Consider the following 21,175-nt stretch of genomic DNA (forward strand, 5'->3'; position numbering starts at 1 on the left):
CGCTAAAACCGTCTCCACCCTTTGGTGTGGTTTGGGCTTTAAAGCCCGTCTCCAGTGTTCGTAGCATTTTCAAAGCCGTTTAATGTGCTATGCCAACATGTAGTTGCATTCATTCTGCCTGCTATGCCAACATGTAGTTTCATTCATTCTGCCTTCTATGCCAACATGTAGTTTCATTCATTCTGCCTGCTATGACAACATGTAGTTTCATTCATTCTGCCTGCTATGCCAACATGTAGTTTCATTCATTCTATTTGCCTGCTATGCCAACATGTAGTTGCATTTATTCTGCCTGCTATGCCAACATGTAGTTTCATTCATTCTGCCTGCTATGCCAACATGTAGTTTCATTCATTCTGCCTGCTATGCCAACATGTAGTTTCATTCATTCTATTTGCCTGCTATGCCAACATGTAGTTTCATTCATTCTATTTGCCTGCTATGCCAACATGTAGTTTCATTCATTCTGCCTGCTATGCCAACATGTAGTTTCATTCATTCTGCCTGCTATGCCAACATGTAGTTTCATTCATTCTATTTGCCTGCTATGCCAACATGTAGTTGCATTCATTCTGCCTGCTATGCCAACATGTAGTTTCATTCATTCTGCCTGCTATGCCAACATGTAGTTTCATTCATTCTGCCTGCTATGCCAACATGTAGTTTCATTCATTCTGCCTGCTATGCCAACATGTAGTTTCATTAATTCCGCCTGCTATGCCAACATGTAGTTTCATTAATTCCGCCTGCTATGCCAACATGTAGTTTCATTCATTCTGCCTGCTATGCCAACATGTAGTTTCATTCATTCTATTTGCCTGCTATGCCAACATGTAGTTTCATTAATTCCGCCTGCTATGCCAACATGTAGTTTCATTCATTCTGGGTGTTCCAAAGTGTTTGGCATTTGGCCCAAAGTGAATTAAAAATGATCTCTGCTGACAAGCAGCTCCTCTTGAATCATCCACAACCATCAACATGATAACCTGATACATAAAGTTATAGTCTCACCAAATATTATATCAATTACTTTTCAGCACAATCAAATAATCGAGAAGCACACAGCGGTATATATTTTTATATATCAACAAACAATCCATTTTATTATTATTATTATTACCGTATTATTCTTAATAATGTACTAAATTCATTAGTCTGACCAAGCTCTGTTTTAAACTTGCACTACGTGCAAACATAGCAAAACGAAAAACAGTCAAACTAAAATAGAACCAGACAGTGGCCTTGTGGTTAGAGTGTCCGTCCTGAAACTGGGATCTCGGGGTTCGATCCCCGGCCGGGTCAAACCAAACACTGTAAAAAAAAAATGGGACCCAATGCCTCTCTGCTTGGAACTCAGCATCAATGGGCTGGATTGGGGGGTCAAACCACTAATCAGATGATTCCTGAGCGTGGCACAGCTGCAGCTCTCCGCTCCTTGGCTGCAGCTCACCGCTCCTTGGCTGCAGCTCACCGCTCCTTGGCTGCAGCTCACCGCTCCCAGAGATGGGTCAAATGCAGAGAACAAATTTCACTGCGGTAACGTGTGTGACAAATCGTACAACTTTGAGACTTTGACTTTCAACGTGACGCTGTGATCTACACACTCTGATGTCAGCCTGACAGCATTGCTACGTGTGAATCCACACTCTTTCCTGTCTCTGCCATCAATATAGGCAGAAAAACAAAAAGAAAAAAATAATATTAATATAATCAATTGTATCGTTTAGATCGATTAACTGGCGCACACCTACATGAGTCGATGAGAAAAATCAGGGGCAAAAACAAAACATCTGTATAACTGGGCTGGATGATAACTTTAAGGATAGAATATAGGAGGGCACTATAGCGGCTATTTTGTCTAAAATGTTAAAGAACAATATAAGAACAATGGTCTTAAGTAACATATGCGGTATGTCATTATCAGACTATTGGTATCATTCAACTCCTTGTTTTGCCCTAAATTACAGGTAGGTTTGTAGCCGTTTGTAGCAAATGTAGAAATATTAGACCTCAATGTTGAATGTTTAAGCAAGTTCTAATCATGTATACTTTACTTTAAAACATTTTCCAAATATCTTGTATTTTTTTTACATTTTGGACAAAATAGCCAATTTTACATGGAGTTGCCCGGACGTCCCAAGCACCCACTTCCATCCATCCCTCCATTTTCAACCGCTTATCCCGAGTCGGGTCGCGGGGGGGGCATATTAACCAAACTAAACAGCAACGTCGGCTGGTTGGTTCAGCACTCCAGGTCGATGTTAGCCAGCAGCGTCTCCAGCGCCTCTAGCTTCTGATTGGCCTCCTCGATGGCACTGTAGGTCTGCACGTCGCTGGCGATGTGGAAGCGGATGTCGTCCACCAGCGGGATGGAGTCCGTCTTGTGGCGGTTCTCCACGGACGCAGCGTCCTCGCGGATCATCTCCGCAAACTCTGGGTTGTCCACCAGCTGTGGGGGGAGGGAGAGAGAGAGAGAGAGAGAGAGAGGGGAAGATTCAAGATGTCTTTGTTTTTTTCCATCCACAAGTAGTATCAGGAACTAGGATCTCCTAGTTAAAAGACAGCATAGAATCATAAAAGATTATTTCCGATTGACCATAATAAAAGAACACGATGATTTCCTATTGACCATAATAAAAGAACACGATTATGTCCTATTGACCATAATAAACCAGTCAGACCGCACCCATGTTGCCAGCAAAGTGGATTCTAGGTGCAATTTCCCATTGACAGCCCATTCATCCAAACCCTCCTCACTGGCCTACCGGCATGTGCACTTAAGCCTCTCCAACTGATCCAAAATGCCGCAGCTCGCTTGGTCTTCAACCAGACAAAATTCTCACACGTCTCCCCCCCTTCTCCACTCCCTCCATTGGCTCCCGGTTGCTGCCCGCACGGTGTACAAAACTCTGATGCTGGCATTTAATGCAACCAAAGGTATGGCACCCCCATATGTTGCAAGTATGATCGGACCCTACAAACCCTCCCGATCAGCCAACGCAGGGAAGCTGGAAGTACCTTCACTAAAAACGTCCCAAACTCTTCTCCCTTCTGGCTCCAAAACTATGTAATGCACTTCCCATTACAATCGGAACTGCAGCCTCACTCCCAATCTTCCCACCTCTTCAGACTCCATTTTAGCCCGTAGCACTTGCCTTATAGCCTCGACGACCTTACAGGCGTGTGCAAAGGCTCATCTTATGTAATTTAGATAGCATTTTATGCATACATAGCATTTTATGTAGACAGCACTACAATAGCAATTCATGTAGTCATAGCACTCTAAAGTATATAGTATAGTTTCATTATATTAGATACGTTCTTAGTTCTTTTTAGTTACGTTCTTAGCTTACGCATACTTTTTATGTATGTGATGTATTGCCATGCTTTTCTGGATTAAATCTGCTAAATGCCTAAATTGTAAATTGTACAATTGTATACAAAAAAGTCCTCTCTGATTGTATTAAACGTCGTCAAACTCACCAACATTGCAGCTGTACAAAAAGCTTGAATTATCCTCTTTCTATCTGCAAAGAGTTTGTTTCATTAAAAAATCCACCGTAGACATGTTATGAGCTACTGTATTGTCAACACATTTCTTGCAGATGATTATTTTTGTGTCAGAGTTTGGACGCGATCGTTATCAGTAAAGAAATATCCTGCTGCCTCCTGCATTATGTACACATTGGAAACAGGTGGTACGCACGCTCCGTCAGCTCGGCAGTGGCGTGCACAGATAGACACTAGGGGGTGCTAGAGCACCACCTGCCCTAGCCCTCTGGACAGCAATGTGCCCCTTTTTTTTGAGTGGTGTAAACCACTCCTACAACTGGCTTTGTTAGTCTGTCTGTCTGTCTGTGCAGAAAAAATGAGCATGGTTGCTACGGTCACCCAGTTCACCCGGGTGTGATTTCATTACGTCAGACCACAGCTGATCAGGCTATATAAGACCTTACACCACTCAGTTCACACGGGTGTGATTTTTGTACAGTGTACAGTATGTGGACCATGGTGACATTGATCAATTCTTGATTAAAAAAAAGCTTCCAATATATTATTTATGCCTCAAAATCTATACTCTCACACTATTAAGGCAACCGGCCGGTTCCACGCGCTGCACAAGGTGCCCTTTTTTCACTTGAGCACCTGCCTCTCTAAATGTCTGTGCACGCCACTGCAGCTCGCTGACTTCGACCAGTGGTGACTTCGTCGACTAAAACAATGACAGAAAATGTTCGTCGACTACCTTTTTTTCGCTGACGAAAACTAAATGAAAACTCAGCTTGACTAAAACTATGACTAAATATATTGACAATTTCATCAACAAAAAAAACTGTTAGGAAGGGACTAGTGGACAAGAGATCCAGTATAAGTCATTTTACACTTGGTTGCATGCTGAAAATAGCAGATCTACAAGCTCACAATGTGTCGCACTGTGACGCGTATATGAGCTTGTAGATCGGCTATTTTCAGCAAGTGTAAAATCAGTCAGTACGACGGCAACAAGGCCCATCAAAACACATTTTAGTTTACTAAAAATCTTGTGATATTTAGTCGAGTAAAACATTCCAGGTGACTAAAACTATTCAAGAGACTTTGACTAAAACTCAAATCCACATTTGCTGCCAAAATCAACAAGCACTTCTAAACTCCAACATAGAATTTCTTCACAGGAAGCACCACTTCTGATGTCTGTGACTACTGTTCACTTCCACTCTGCTACCACTAGGGGTCAGCGTTGCATAGCGTCTCACTTTAAGTCAATTCAATTCATTTGAATGATAACAAATAAATCACACCCGTGTGAACTGAGTGGTGCACTTATCTTATATAGCCTGATCAGCTGTGGTCTGACGTAATGTCAGTGACCATGGTAACCATGCTCACCTGTGCACGGACACGTACACAAACATAGATACAGACAAAGCTGGTTGTTGGAGTGGTTTGCACCACTCAAAAAATAAAGAGGTTGGTGTTGTGTTGTTTATAGATCTATATTCCTAAACTTTTAATTATATGTCTCCCCGCCGGGACCCAAACTACAAGATCACAACACGTAATAAAATAATGAAATCGTTAATCCCAATAATTTATTAGTCGCCAACTTAACTCATTCAGGACGGGAACCCATTTTGGTGTTTTAAGGATTATGTTATACTTAAGCTTTTGAAAAAGAGCAGATCTACAAGCTCATACAAGCTTGTAGATCTGCTATTATTATTTATTTTTTTAATTGTGAAAATATGGCGCAAATCTTTGAATATTCTTTCAGAGTGAAAGTTTTTAACTCAAATCTTTGCTTCTGGGGGGTCGCTGGAAGAACATATTTTCAGAAGGGGGTTCGGAGGGCAATTACATATCATTTCTGGAGTCCTTGACATGAAATAGCTTGAGAACCAGATATAGAAACATAGTTTTCTTCAGATTGTTTTAGAATCGGCCTCAGGTGTAAAGTGTGATCGTGACAGCAGCCCAGCTGGTTATTATATTACAATTATAAGTAGGCCTATTCATTATTAGCTGTGAAAATGTCACAGATCACAGAAGTGGATCTTTGTGGCCTGTTTTCTCAACTCCCCGTTTCTCTGCAAGACATTACTCTATAAGCCATGTCTCCAAAACTGGTGGGTCAAACTGAACAACTGACATGTCAATTTGAAGCTATGATTCCCTGCTTTCATATGACATGAAAAGGAAAATCCACAATGGCTGCGTTTACGTGGACAATATTTATTCATTCAGAATTCATTCATTCCCGAAACAGAGGCCACTTTTCCACCAAAATAACTTTGGTTGTAGAACTGGTTCCGTTCTAGATTCTTGGAACATTTTTTTGGTTCCAGTTCCGAACCAACGTTTAGAGCAGGGGTTCTCAACGTTTTTGGCCGGGGACCCCCGAAAATGCTTTGGCAACGTCTCGGGACCCCCGCCCCGGCCCCTCCCGACCCCCAATATAAATTGACTGCTACAATAACCTTAAACCATTTTGGGCGGGAACCCCTTTTGGTGTTTTAAGCATTGTTATAATTTAGCTATTGAAAAATAGCAGATCTACAAGCTCATAGCTTGTAGATCTATAATTTGGGGACCCCCTAAAATAATTTGGCGACCCCCCGAGGGGTCGCGACCCACGGGTTGAGAACCCCTGGTTTAGAGTTCTGAGCAGAGCATGTGAGGGGAGGGGAGGACAAAGCCGCTCCTCGCTCCAGAGGGCTGTTGTGCCGCTCGCTCCTTCGCTCACGTTGCTCACCTTCATTTGTGAAGCGGAATATGTGTCCATGCAAACGCAGCCAATGACAGTCCCTCTAATTAAAGTAGTCACAAAATGTGTAATTGTGACAGCGCTCCCTACTGGTTTATAATATATTTACCCCTCTCCATGACCGTGGCCATGAATGTGCACTGGTCCTGTAAGGGTTATATATTTACTCTCACTGGCCCTCTAGCAGTGGTTCCCAAACTGTGGCGAGTGCACCCCTTGTGGTGCGCGACATGAAATGTCTGCTCTAAGGTTTATATATTTACCCTCTCTGGTCCTCTAAGGTTTATATATTTACCCTCTCTGGTCCTCTAAGGTTTATATATTTACCCTCACTGGTCCTCTAAGGGTTATATATTTATCCTCACTGGTCCTCTAAGGGTTATATATTTATCCTCACTGGTCCTCTAAGGGTTATATATTTACTCTCACTGGTCCTCTAAGGGTTATATATTTACCCTCACTGGTCCTCTAAGGGTTATATATTTACTCTCACTGGTCCTCTAAGGGTTATATATTTACCCTCACTGGTCCTCTAAGGGTTATATATTTATCCTCACTGGTCCTCTAAGGGTTATATATTTACCCTCACTGGTCCTCTAAGGTCTATATATTTACCCTCTCTGGTCCTCTAAGGTCTATATATTTACCCTCACTGGTCCTCTAAGGGTTATATATTTACCCTCACTGGTCCTCTAAGGTCTATATATTTACCCTCTCTGGTCCTCTAAGGTCTATATATTTACCCTATCTGGTCCTCTAAGGGTTATATATTTACTCTCACTGGTCCTCTAAGGGTTATATATTTACCCTCTCGATGATCTTGGCCATGAACTCGGTGCACTGGTCCTCGAGGCGCGACAGCAGGAACAGCTTGGCGGTCTTCCAGATGCTCAGAACGTTGTCCTGACAGATGGTCTTGGCCAGGGTCTTCCCACACAGACGCTTCAGGCCAGGCAGGAGGTACATGTCTGCCATGCAGAGGACGTCCAACACGTTGTCTGGAGTCAACTGGAGAAAATAACAACACAGCACGTCAAACACGTTGTCTGGAGTCAACTGGAGAAAATAAAAACACAGCACGTCAAACACGTTGTCTGCAGTCAACACACGTGTTGATTAAACTGCCGTGCTTCAAGCCTCCCTGCTAGGTTTAAAGTTACCTTTGAACAGCCACTGAGTTGGTTAAAGTTACCTTTGAACAGCCACTGCACCGACCGCTGAGTTGGTTAAAGTTACCTTTGAACAGCCACTGCACCGACCGCTGAGTTGGTTAAAGTTACCTTTGAACAGCCACTGCACCGACCGCTGAGTTAACCCTAACCCTAACCCTAAACAATGAAAACATAACTCGGGCAACTCGTTAATCGCAGTGAAGCTGTTCTACAATTAATTAACTTGGGCAAGTCGTATTTAGAAGTCAAACTGTTGACTAAATAAAATAAAAACAGCACGTCAAACACGTTGTCTGGAGTTAACCCATTTTTTAGACCTGAGACCAGATTAACAGTTTCCGTGCCATAGGCGTTACATCGAGATTGTCCTTACTTTGTCCCCGGTGCCAGAGACGTAAAGACAGGTTTTGTTTAATCTGCGTTAATCGCCGTTTGATTAGCATCACGTTAGCATTTTGCAACATTTTTAGCTAGCGCCGAGCGATTCTCACGTAACAAACGGCCCAAAATCCTGTGTGCACACCCGTGCACGCGCACAAGCCGTATCTATATGCATTATGGATCATAATCTGCAAAAAATGCGATATTCGGCGCTTGATTACACCGTAGATTGACTTAGTCATGATAATAAAATGGATCGCTAGTATAGAAAGGCCTAGATACACTACTGTGAAATGGCCGACTTTCACTTCCGGTTCAAGCCGACATCCGCTAGCTATGTGGTGACCTATTCCAAATACGGCTGGCACTGGTCAACGACCCCATCTCCTGGCCAAATAGTAGTACTGGCACGGAACCTTAATGTACTGTCCTTATGAGCATGTACAGATCCTGCAGATTCCCTTGACACTCCCTAAAGGAACCCCTGGGGGTCCCCGGACCCCTCTTTGGGAACCGTGGTAAATAGAGGATTTAAACCCTCACCTCTGTGTCGTCGCTGTAGAGGTAATACAGGATGCAGGTGAACACCTGGTGTGAGATGTTGTGCAGGGTGAGGACCAGCGTGCTGGGCTGACTGGCCAGCGTCTCCCCCTCACTGAAGTGGTCCTCCAGCAGCGCCTTGAAGTAGTCGCTGCGGCCGCAGAAAAACGCCTGGACGCACAGGGACACATACGCACGCACGTGCATTCGCGCACACGCACGCACGCACGCACGCACGCACGCACGCACGCACGCACGCACGCACGCACGCACACACACACACACACACACACACACACACACACACACACACACACACACACACACACACACACACACACACACACACACACACACACACACACACACACACACACACACACACACACACACACACACACACACACACACACACACACACACACACACACACACAAAGTTTAAAGAAAATCACAACCTGTGTGAAGTGATGGGCGCTCTTATCGTCGTACATCATCATGACGTAACATGTCGATTTGCTCGTCCGCATATGACATACATTATCCATGAATTATCAATGGGAATTTAATCTTTGTGCAAGACGAAAATCTACACTAATAGCTGAATATGAGGGACTAGCACCCCTCAAAAGATATCCATGAATTCAAATCTCCATGGGGTAAGTAATCAATAGAAAAAGTCATTTTCGGGTGGTGAACTAATTGACCTATAGATAAGCCCCTCCCCAAACTGCTATGGTCCAATCACAGCTAAGCATAACATGGGTTAGACAAACCTCTCCACCAATAGTTTGCCTATATGATAAAACATTGTTTTAAAAAAGAAATGCCACGCACATATTTTTCCAGTGCATGTGGCAGGCCTTGTTGACAGATTTGGAAGAGATTTTGAAGGTCTGGTTCAAACAATGAACCACTATTTAATGTTTAAAATCCATGCTCTTTACATTGGAGTGAATGAGCCCGGCTGGAAAGTGTCCAAGTGGGAGTGTCTAAGTGGTAGAGGGCGGGGCTTTGCTTTAGGGTGAATTATCCCTAAAATGTAGAGTGGTCGGTAGAGCAGCCAGAGTATTGCTGAAGGACACGTCGACAATACGTGTCCTTGAGCAAGGCATCCTATTGGTTCACCGATCTGAAAGTCTGGGTACAGAGGGCTACATCAAAATAAAAGCCTGGGTACCGAGGCTACATCAAAATAAAAGCCTGGGTACCGAGGCTACATCAAAATAAAAGCCTGGGTACCGAGGCTACATCAAAATAAAAGCCTGGGTACCGAGGCTAGATCAAAATAAAAGCCTGGGTACCGAGGCTAGATCAAAATAAAAGCCTGGGTACCGAGGCTACATCAAAATAAAAGCCTGGGTACCGAGGCTAGATCAAAATAAAAGCCTGGGTACCCGAGGCTACATCAAAATAAAAGCCTGGGTACCGAGGCTAGATCAAAATAAAAGCCTGGGTACCCGAGGCTATGTGGCGCCTTACCTTGTGACACAGGAAGTTGTAGCCGTCCACTCTGAAGCAGATGTCGTGGTAACTTGGGAAGTTGTCGATTCCATCGAAGGGAAGCTCACCGAATCCCACCTGGAGACAAATCCACACGAGAGCACTAGTGTTACTACATCAAACTCTGATGTAGTTTTAGTCATAGTCTTTAATCTAGCTTTAGTCGACTAAATATACAGTTGATTTTGTTGGGGGAAAAGTTGATTTTGTCGGGGGAAAAATATATAAGTTGTGGTTGTGCGTGTTGCAAGCTTTGTAGATCTGCTATTTTCAGAGCACAACACCCGAGCGCTACCAAACAAAACGTTCTACTGGATCTCTTCTCCACCAGTCTCTCTCCATATATGGCCACAACAATGGCATGGATCAGGGATCTCCATATATGGCCACAACAATGGCATGGATCAGGGATCTCCATATATGGCCACAACAATGGCACAAGCAATCCCGCAGACAGAGATCTCCACATATACTGTAGGCACTTTTTTTGGATTCATGGATATTTAGAAGTTTTGGAACTTCCCTTTGAACTGTGGACCGACTTCACGCGGGACTCCCCACAGTCACCTATAGCAGTGCTTCTCAACCTGTGGGGTCGAGACACCCAGGGGGGTCCCAACGCGACAGTCGAGGACATTAACATTTAGGCCTGACGTCGAAAAAAAAAAAAAAATGCCTTTTTTTAAATGTCTTTTTTTTCTGAAAAACCTCATGTTTCTATATCAGTGGTGCTCAATATTTCACGTCAAGGACCCCAAAAATTATATGTAATATGCCGCCGCCCCCTCCCCAGAAGCAAAGATTTGAGTTAAAAACGTCCACATTTTCATGATTTTTCAAAAATAGCAGACCTACAAGCTCGTAGTGCGCCACTCGGTGGCGCGCTATGAGCTTGTGTGTGTGTGTGTGTGTGTGTGTGTGTGTGTGTGTGTGTGAATGGATTGTGATGTTGGTCATATTCTTTCTTACTCTTAGCTGCGCAGGAAGTGCACAATCCGCGAGCTGGGCGATCTCCTCTTGGAGCTGAGAGGTGTGAGGCTCCAGAGTCAACACCTTCACACAGGTTCCTGGTTTATTAGACACTGTTATGAGGAGAACAGAGTCAACACCTTCACACAGGTTCCTGGTGTATTAGACACTGTTAGGAGGAGAACAGAGTCAACACCTTCACACAGGTTCCTGGTTTATTAGACACTGTTAGGAGAAGAACAGAGTCAACACCTTCACACAGGTTCCTGGTTTATTAGACACTGTTAGGAGAAGAACAGAGTCAACACCTTCACACAGGTTCCTGGTGTATTAGACACTGTTAGGAGGAGAACAGAGTCAACACCTTCACACAGGTTCCTGGTTTATTAGACACTGTTAGGAGAAGAACAGAGTCAACACCTTCACACAGGTTCCTGGTGTATTAGACAGTGACACTGTTAGGAGGAGAACAGAGTCAACACCTTCACACAGGTTCCTGGTTTATTAGACACCGTTAGGAGAAGAACAGAGTCAACACCTTCACACAGGTCCCTGGTTTATTAGACACTGTTATAGGAGGAGAACAGAGTCAACACCTTCACACAGGCTCCTGGTTTATTAGACACTGTTATGAGGAGAACAGAGTCAACACCTTCACACAGGTTCCTGGTGTATTAGACACTGTTAGGAGAACAGAGTCAACACCTTCACACAGGTTCCTGGTTTATTAGACACCGTTAGGAGAAGAACAGAGTCAACACCTTCACACATGTTCCTGGTTTATTAGACACTGTTAGGAGAAGAACAGAGTCAACACCTTCACACAGGTTCCTGGTGTATTAGACACTGTTAGGAGGAGAACAGAGTCAACACCTTCACACAGGTTCCTGGTTTATTAGACACTGTTAGGAGGAGAAGAACAGAGTCAACACCTTCACACAGGTTCCTGGTTTATTAGACACCGTTAGGAGAAGAACAGAGTCAACACCTTCACACATGTTCCTGGTTTATTAGACTGTTAGGAGAAGAACAGAGTCAACACCTTCACACAGGTTCCTGGTTTATTAGACACTGTTAGGAGGAGAAGAACAGAGTCAACACCTTCACACAGGTTCCTGGTTTATTAGACACTGTTAGGAGAAGAAGAGAGTCAACACCTTCACACAGGTTCCTGGTTTATTAGACACTGTTAGGAGGAGAAGAACAGAGTCAACACCTTCACACAGGTTCCTGGTTTATTGACACTGTTAGGAAGAGAAGAACAGAGTCAACACCTTCACACAGGTTCCTGGTTTATTAGACACTGTTAGGAGAAGAACAGAGTCAACACCTTCACACAGGTTCCTGGTTTATTAGACACTGTTAGGAGGAGAAGAACAGAGTCAACACCTTCACACAGGTTCCTGGTGTATTAGACACTGTTAGGAGGAGAACCGAGTCAACACCTTCACACAGGTTCCTGGTGTATTAGACACTGTTAGGAGAAGAACAGAGTCAACACCTTCACACAGGTTCCTGGTTTATTAGACACTGTTAGGAGGAGAAGAACAGAGTCAACACCTTCACACAGGTTCCTGGTTTATTAGACACTTTTAGGAGTCTAGAAGAACAGAGTCAACACCTTCACACAGGTTCCTGGTTTATTAGACACTGTTAGGAGTCTAGAAGAACAGAGTCAACACCTTCACACAGGTTCCTGGTGTATTAGACACTGTTAGGAGGAGAACAGAGTCAACACCTTCACACAGGTTCCTGGTTTATTAGACACTGTTAGGAGGAGAACAGAGTCAACACCTTCACACAGGTTCCTGGTTTATTAGACACTGTTAGGAGTCTAGAAGAACAGAGTCAACACCTTCACACATGTTCCTGGTGTATTAGACACTGTTAGGAGGAGAAGAACAGAGGCAACACCTTCACAAAAGGTTCCTGGTGTATTAGACACTGTTAGGAGGAGAATAACAGAGTCAACAACTTCACACAGGTTCCTGGTGTATTAGACACTGTTAGGAGGAGAACAGATTCAACACCTTCACACAGGTTCCTGGTTTATTAGACACTGTTAGGAGGAGAACAGAGTCAACACCTTCACACAGGTTCCTGGTTTATTAGACACTGTTATGAGGAGAACAGAGTCAACACCTTCACACAGGTTCCTGGTGTATTAGACACTGTTAGGAGAACAGAGTCAACACCTTCACACAGGTTCCTGGTTTATTAGACACTGTTATAGGAGGAGAACAGAGTCAACACCTTCACACAGGTTCCTGGTTTATTAGACACTGTTAGGAGGAGAACAGAGTCAACACCTTCACACAGGTTCCTGGTTTATTAGACACTGTTAGGAGGAGAAGAACAGAGTCAACACCTTCACACAGGTTCCTGGTTTATTAGACACTGTTAGGAGGAGAACAGAGTCAACACCTTCACACAGGTTCCTGGTTTATTAGACACTGTTAGGAGGAGGAGAATACAAGTGGTTAGACTGTGTGTGTGTGTGTGTGTGTGTGTGTGTGTGTGTGTGCGTATGCGCGCGTGTGTGTGTGTGTGTGTGTGTGTGTGCGTGCTGGACGTACCAAACTCGTACACCTGTTTACACTTGATCTCCAGCTCCTCGATGAGCTCGCCCATCTTGCACTGCTTGGCCAGACGTTTGCAGTCTTCCACCAGGCTCACGTCAATGTCCATCCGCCCTGCAAACAAAACAGACACAAGACTGGACTTTACCGCCTTTGAATCCATTAAGACCTGATGCCGATTCTACAGACGAGTACTAAATAATTAGTTCTCACACTGTTCCGTAATTCAAAATGATTAAAAAACAAAAAAATATTTCAAATACTTTAACGCATTTAGGCCTGACGTAAAAAAAAAAACATTCGCTCTGAAATATATATTCAAAGACGTGTGCCGCATTTTTACGATTTTTCAAAAATAGCAGAACTAAAAGCTCATAGCACGCCACAGAGTGGCGCGCTACGAGCTTGTAGATCTGCTATTTTCAATAGCTAAAGTATAACATAATGCTTAGTTAAAACACCAAAAGGGGTTCCCGCCCAAAATGGGTTAAACCATTTAGACATCTGTGTCACCTTAGCGTTTAACCTCTTTAAAAAATATTTTAAACTTTACAACTCCACGTTTGGGAGGGACTGACGTCATGTTTGATGACGTGACGGCTTAAGAGCCGATGACACAATGCGAGGTCGTCAGTCCTAAGAGAGAGAGAGAAACCGAGAGAAATAATAAAATTATTATTTCACCAGAAGAGTCACATCATAATCGATCGTACAACGGCTGTTCGAGTTCTTACTGGAGTCCCTTTTATATATTCCCAGTTTTTAAGTCGTGTAATATTTCCTCACTGTTTCACTTTTATTCTCATTGTGAAGAGATGGCGTCCGCCAGCAGTCTCCTCCTGTCTGAAGAGCACTTCCAGTGTTCCATCTGTATGGATGTGTTCACTGATCCAGTCGCCACTCCGTGTGGACACAACTACTGCCAAGCCTGTATCACACTTTACTGGGACACTAGTGATGTTTGCAAGTGTCCACTGTGTGCAAAGATCTTTGATAGGAGACCAGACGTATCTGTCAATACTTTTATTTCTGAGATGGTTCATCAGTTCAGGAGTCACAAGTTGAAAGAAGAACATGAAGCAAAGCCAGAGGCTGAAATCCAGCAGATGATCCAGGAGAGACGAGTGAAGATTCAGGAAGTCGAACGCTCAGTAGAGCTCAGCAGGAAATATGCAGATACAGTGATAGCAGACAGTGTGCAGGTCTTCACTGCTCTGATCAGCTGTATTGAGAGAAGCCAGGCTGAGCTCATTGGTGTGATTGAAGAGAAGCAGAAAACAACAGAGAAACAGGCTGAAGGCTTCATTGAAGATCTGCAACAGGAAATCACTCAGTTGGAGAAGAGAAGCTCTGAGCTGAATCAGCTCTCACACACTGACGACCACCTCCTCCAGAACTTCACCTCCATCAACACCGCTCCACCCACAAAGGACTGTCTTCTCACTGTCTTCACATGTGGAGACAGTGAGTACAGTTGTGTCTCAGCTGGAGAAGACACTCAGTCTAGAGATAAAGAAGCAGCTGTTTGATGTTGAGCTGAAAATTATCCAGAAATATGATGTGGATGTAACTCTGGACCCTGATAACAGCACATCCCTACCTCATCCTGTCTGACGATGGAAAACAAGTGAGTCGTGGAAACGTAAAGAAGTATCTCCCAAACAACACAGAGAGATTCTCTAGATGTCCATATGTTTTAGGAAAACAAAGCTTCTCTTCAGGAAGATTTTACTACGAGGTTCAGGTTGGAGGGAAGACCGAGTGGACAATAGGTGTGGTCAGAGAGTCCATCAACAGGAAAGGGGTAAACATACTGAGTCCTAACAATGGTTACTGGACTATATTGTTGAGGAATGGAAATGAGTACTGTGCTGCTGCTGACCCATATTCTGTCCTCCTCCCTGTAAGAGAGGAGCTCCAGAAAGTGGGAGTGTTTGTGGATTATGAGGAGGGTCTGGTCTCCTTTTATGATGTGGAGACCAGAGTAAATCTCTACTCTTTCACTGGCTGCTCCTTCACTGAGAGACTATATCCATTATCGAGTCCTTGGAACAACCGTAGTGGTCGAAACTCTGCTCCTCTGATAATCTCTTGTGTCAATCACACTACTAATTAATCCTTTGCAAGGAAGACTGACAAAACCATCCAATTGTTAAATGCTCCTTGCAGATGTATTCTATTGACATAAAGCTGTGAAATGTGTTCATTTTGCAGGCCAGTAGTACGGCTGAAAATAAAGATCTCCACTGAAACTGAAACAGAGTTAAAACGTGCTTCAACACGGCATTACATATAAAAACAACAACACATTTAAAAATAATTCAATTAAAAAGAGTTTGAAGGGATATGAAGGTGGGAAAATAGCATAAAAGGATAGATAAACGATAGAATTAATTACAGTCTTTAAAGTTCTTGAACATTTGATTCCAGTGGTGATAAAAAGTGTGCAGTGAGAGGTGCCTGGTGATGTTGATTTAAAATGATCTAACCAAACATTAAAAGTTCATAGACTTGGCTGCCACGTGACGAGCGTTTAGTGCTCTAAACAAACATTAAATCAAGTTAAAATGTTTAAGCTTAAAACTTTTATTTTTATTTTTTAAGCTGGCTTTGTTGAGAGGCGTCATGTGTCTATGGACACATGTCTATGGACTGTTTGTGACAAAATGTCATCCGTACATCAAAGTCAATGGAAAATAAAGGTGCCCCTCACTTAACACAAGTGTGATTTTTGAGGGGTGCCAGCTAGCCCCTCCAACGTCTGGCTTTAAGACATGACGTCATGTGGCAGCCAATAAGTCTATGGACTTTTAACTCTTTCTGTGACACTAGGTGGCAGCAGAGTGCAGGGCTATTTTTGCTATATATTGGAGTCCGCCATTGTAACGACCGGCTAATATTAGCATTACCTTACGCGGTTTACCTTTCGCCAGAAACGTTAACATGTCGGCAGCGATGCGAGACAAAGTCACAGGTCACATCCGGACCTCGGCCGGATCATCAAAAGCACGGACAGCGCCCGTAGTTTCAGAGATACGAGGCATAGAACATCCTACTTTGACTGTTAGCAAGTGGGGGCCGTGTGCATAAATCCTGGTGCTGGGGGTGACTGAGGGGTTGCCTAGCAACCGGACCAGTGTTAAAAGCTGATTTCCGGCTAAACCGTTTGATATATATGGTGTCAGAGCCATCTAACAGAAGAGTTGCGGCATTGAGGGGGCAGAAAACAGCCCGGTCACGTGGTTCATGTACTCGCGCGAGCCCATAGACTGCAATGCATTCCGTAAACTTCCGTTTGTCCCCATTGAAGCCTTCAAATAGGGACAAACCAATAGAAGTCTATGTAGGAGAGCCGCCATTGGACTGAAGCCCCATGAAGTGAACGGAGTAACTCTGTCTTACTCTATGGCTCTGTGTGGTGTAAAGCTTTGGGTACGAACATGTTCGTACTTAGCAGTAAAATATGGCCCCAAAATCATCATGTCCTCTGTGACGCCCTGTGGCAGCAAAAGACTGAGACAAGGCGCCCGTCCCTCACTTCACACAAGTGTGATTTTTGAGGAGTGCGCACAAGCCCATCCAACGTTTGGCTTTTTGAAATTACGTCATTGGCAGCCAAGTCTATGGACTTTTAAAAGCTAAGGTGACACAGATGTGTTTAAAAGATGTGACAGAAAATGTCACACTAGGGCTTTAATTAAGCAACTAGTCGACTATTCAACTAGTAAATCTAGTTGACCTTGTTGGTACTAGTTGACTAGCTGATTAAAAAAAATAGTTTTTTGTTGTTTTTCCAGTTTTTGTAGGCCTCAAGATAAGCTAGAATGCTAGATTATAGTCACCAATGTACAGTTTTTAAATGTAGGCCTACAAATACTATTTAAAAAAAGTTACGTTTTAGTTTTTTTTTTTACATAATAGGCAGTTAAACAACTAGTCAACTAGTACAAATCACTAGAAGCAAAAGCCCTAAACTCACACTCACCTGTATAGAAATACTGCAGGATGCCTCCAAACGCTGCAGAGTTGATCTGAAACCAAAACACATTCTATTCTCATGGATAGAATAATAATATTAGACATGTTGAAAGGATCCCTGGCTAATACGTCCCATATGCCTTAAAGGCCTCAATTTAGACTGTAGTTGACCCGACCGTTCACACTGCCGTTTGACCTGACCGTTCACACTGCCGTTTGAGCTGACCGTTCACACTGCCGTTTGCAAGTGACCAGATCCAGGCCCAGGCCCAGATCCAGGCCACATCCTCCAGATTGGAATCTGATTTTGTTTAAGTAAGTCTAAACGCAAACAAGTCACATACAAGTCACACAGAATCCGATTTAGATCAGGTTGTTGCATTCAGACTGAGACGGATCTCCTGAAATCAGATTTGAATTAGATTTGAAACCACCTCTGAATGTGGCTCAAGTCATATTGAGATACAGTGCTTTGAAAATCCTGTTATAATGGAGGCTCAATGGAGCTGGATTTAAAAATCTCATAGCTGGTGAGGACGGAGGCTCTCGGAGCAATGCTAAAAGGTAAATTGACAGTCGCTGCTTTCATATATGGAGTATACGGTTGTCTACGAACATACGCGTAGATAGCACCAGTAGGTACCGTTAGCCTAGCTACGTTTATGAGCGTAGATAGCAGCGAAAAAGCTCTAGTGGCTTACCAAAGGGTGCTTGAGGGTGATCATGTCCTTTCCTTTCCACTTGGTCTCAAACATGGCGGTGAAGTACTCAGAGCGAGCGCTGAGAATGCAGCGGTGAGCACGGAACGTCTCCCCGTGGACCAGGAAGCGGACGTCGCTGAACTGACCCTGCTCCAGTAACCTTATAATACAATGATAATACAATGATTATACAATGATATACAATGATAATACAATGATAATATGATTATACAATGATAATACAATGATGATACAATGATGATACAATGATGATACAATGATAATACAATGATAATACAATGATAATACAATGATTATACAATGATACAATGATAATACAATGATAATACAATGATACAATGATATACAATGATAATACAATGATACAATGATAATACAATGATACAATGATATACAATGATAATACAATGATACAATGATAATACAATGATACATTGATACAATGATAATACAATGATAATACAATGATAATACAATGATAAAATGATAATACAATGATACAATGATAATACAATGATAATACAATGATACAATGATAATACAATGATACAATGATAATACAATGATGATACAATGATAATACAATGATGATTTTAAGAAGAAAATGAGAGCAAGCACTCAGTTGAATAGTGCCATGTAGTGATGTAACGGGTGCACGGTTCTGGAAGGTATACACTGAAGGAATAAATACCAGCACTCACGTTATCCGTTAGGATTCTTTTATTGTGGTTTATACTGTTTCCGTCAAGGATCTCAATATTTTGTATATGGTTATTGTGTTGTATATTTTTTGTTTTATTTTATTATTTTGATACTACTCTCCTAATGGAAATAACTTGTAGAACATGACTAATTTATTGATGTAATGATGTATTTAGTGCACCCGGACCGTTTAGTGCAACGCACCCAGGTCCCCTTTATAAGTGACACAGAAACATTGACATCTAGATTAAAGTTGGAGAAGGCCACCCGGCCGAAACGTCCGTCCGTCTGTCTGTTACGCCAGCTGGGGAAAACTGAAATAAAACAAGAATCCTAAAGGATAACGTGAGTGCTGGTATTTATTCCTTCAGAATACAATGATGATACAATGATAATACAATGATAATACAATGATACAATGATACAATGATGCAATGATAATACAATGATAATACAATGATACAATGATACAATGATAATACAATGATACAATGATAATACAATGATGCAATGATAATACAATGATAATACAATGATACAACAATGATAATACAATGATACAATAATAAAATGATACAATAATACAATAATACAATGATACAACAATGATACAATTATACAATGATAATACAATGATAATACAATGATACAACAATGATAATACAATGATAATACAATGATACAATACTACAATGATAATACAATGATACAATAATAATACAATGATACAATGATAATACAATGATACAATGATAATACAATGATACAATGACAGTGATTATACAATGATAATACAATGATACAATGATAATACAATTATACAATGATACAATGATAATACAATGACACAATGATTATACAATGATACAATAATAATACAATGATAATACAATGACACAATGCTAATACAATGATACTACAATGATAATACAATGATACAATGATTATACAATTATTATAAAATGATAATAAAATGACAATACAATACAATAATACAATAATAATACAATGATAATACATTAATGACAATACAATAATACAATAATACAATGATAATACAGCTGGACTGAGCCTGCTCCAGTAACCTGATTATACAATAATACAATGATAATACAATGATTATACAATGATTATACAATGATAATATTAATGATTATACAATGATAATATTATGATAATATTAATGATTATACAATGATAATATTATGATAATACAATGATAATACATCTGAACTGCCCCTGCTCCAGTATCAGTATCCTGATAGTAACCTGATCGAGCACAAATATATATTTTTAAGGTCATTGAAAAACAAACACATGAACGTAAGAAGCATGCAAGCAAGTATAAAAGCTCAAGAAATGGGTTCAAAAACATTTAGTCAATTTGTTGTCCACATGAAATTAAAGTTGAAAGTGGGTGCAAAGTGCAACGTATGCCGTTACCATAGGTGGGATGGTGAGGCTATAGTGCCAGTGAAATGTGTCTCACTCTAGGCTGTGTACCAACGTGCGGTGGATTTACTTTCTCAGCACGAGCACGGATTCATGTTTTATAAGGTCCCAAACATGGTTCTTTGTCCCAGTTTGAGCAGAAGAAAAGACTAATAACCCTGTGCGCGTGCACTGCGGATGATCATGTAAGCTGTACTGTCTCTACAATGGGAGGCCTGTGGAGGCTAGCACAACGGAAGCGAAAAAAAAGGTACCAATAATATTTGTGAGTGGTGCAGCCACTCCATTGCGTAGCTATGCGTGTCCCTGCCTGCCTGTACGTGTCTGGCCTAACACGCACACAGACACACCCACAGGCCACAGAGGGCTTGTACAGTACAGTACAGTACAGTACAGTACAGTACAGTACAGTACTATAGTATTAAAATGTTAGTATTTTTTATGTCCAATGTATGTAGCTAAAGCTTAGTCTGGCCTAACACACACACACACACACACACACACACACACACACACACACACACACACACACACACAGGCCACAGAGGGCTTGTACAGTACAGTACAGTACAGTACAGTACAGTACAGTACAGTACAGTACAGTACAGTACAGTACAGTACAGTACAGTACAGTACAGTAGAGTACTATAGTATTAAAATGTTAGTCTTTTTTATGTCCAATGTATGTAGCTAAACGCATTTGAAATTAAATACAATTTTAACTCTTCGGGATTCCAATTCAAAAATGGCAAAAAACATTCAGGATTTCAATTCAAATATAGCAAAAAAATTGCTGATCTACATGCTCAAAACGCGTTGCAGTGCGACACGTTTTGAGCTTGTAGATCGGCTATTTTTGCTACGACAGTAATATACAATGTGGCCCTCTCTGGAGTGAGTGGAAATATTGTGGCTC

At 42.0% G+C, this 21,175-nt stretch overlaps 1 protein-coding gene across 2 annotated transcripts in view; it reads right to left on the reverse strand.

Moving 5' to 3' along the window:
* Positions 1-960: 960 nt before the first annotated feature.
* abtb1 (ankyrin repeat and BTB (POZ) domain containing 1) overlaps positions 961-21,175 on the reverse strand; it is a 32,863-nt gene continuing 12,648 nt past the window's right edge. Inside the window, exons 5-13 of one of the 2 annotated variants that reach the window (XM_079495274.1) lie at positions 18,085-18,244; positions 17,391-17,436; positions 13,403-13,519; positions 11,365-11,393; positions 10,827-10,910; positions 9,837-9,935; positions 8,359-8,526; positions 7,070-7,270; positions 961-2,449 (exon numbers count right to left, since the gene is read on the reverse strand). In XM_079495274.1, coding sequence (XP_079351400.1) covers positions 2,243-2,449; positions 7,070-7,270; positions 8,359-8,526; positions 9,837-9,935; positions 10,827-10,910; positions 11,365-11,393; positions 13,403-13,519; positions 17,391-17,436; positions 18,085-18,244 — 1,111 coding nt within the window. In that variant the 3' untranslated portion in view covers positions 961-2,242. Of the gene's footprint in view, positions 2,450-7,069; positions 7,271-8,358; positions 8,527-9,836; positions 9,936-10,826; positions 10,940-11,364; positions 11,394-13,402; positions 13,520-17,390; positions 17,437-18,084; positions 18,245-21,175 lie in introns of both variants that reach the window. The other variant, XM_079495273.1, reaches the window with a different exon arrangement.

The sequence above is a fragment of the Electrona antarctica genome, assembly GCF_951216825.1.
Source record: "Electrona antarctica genome assembly, chromosome: 2".
In the NCBI taxonomy this organism is placed as follows: Eukaryota; Metazoa; Chordata; class Actinopteri; order Myctophiformes; family Myctophidae; genus Electrona; species Electrona antarctica.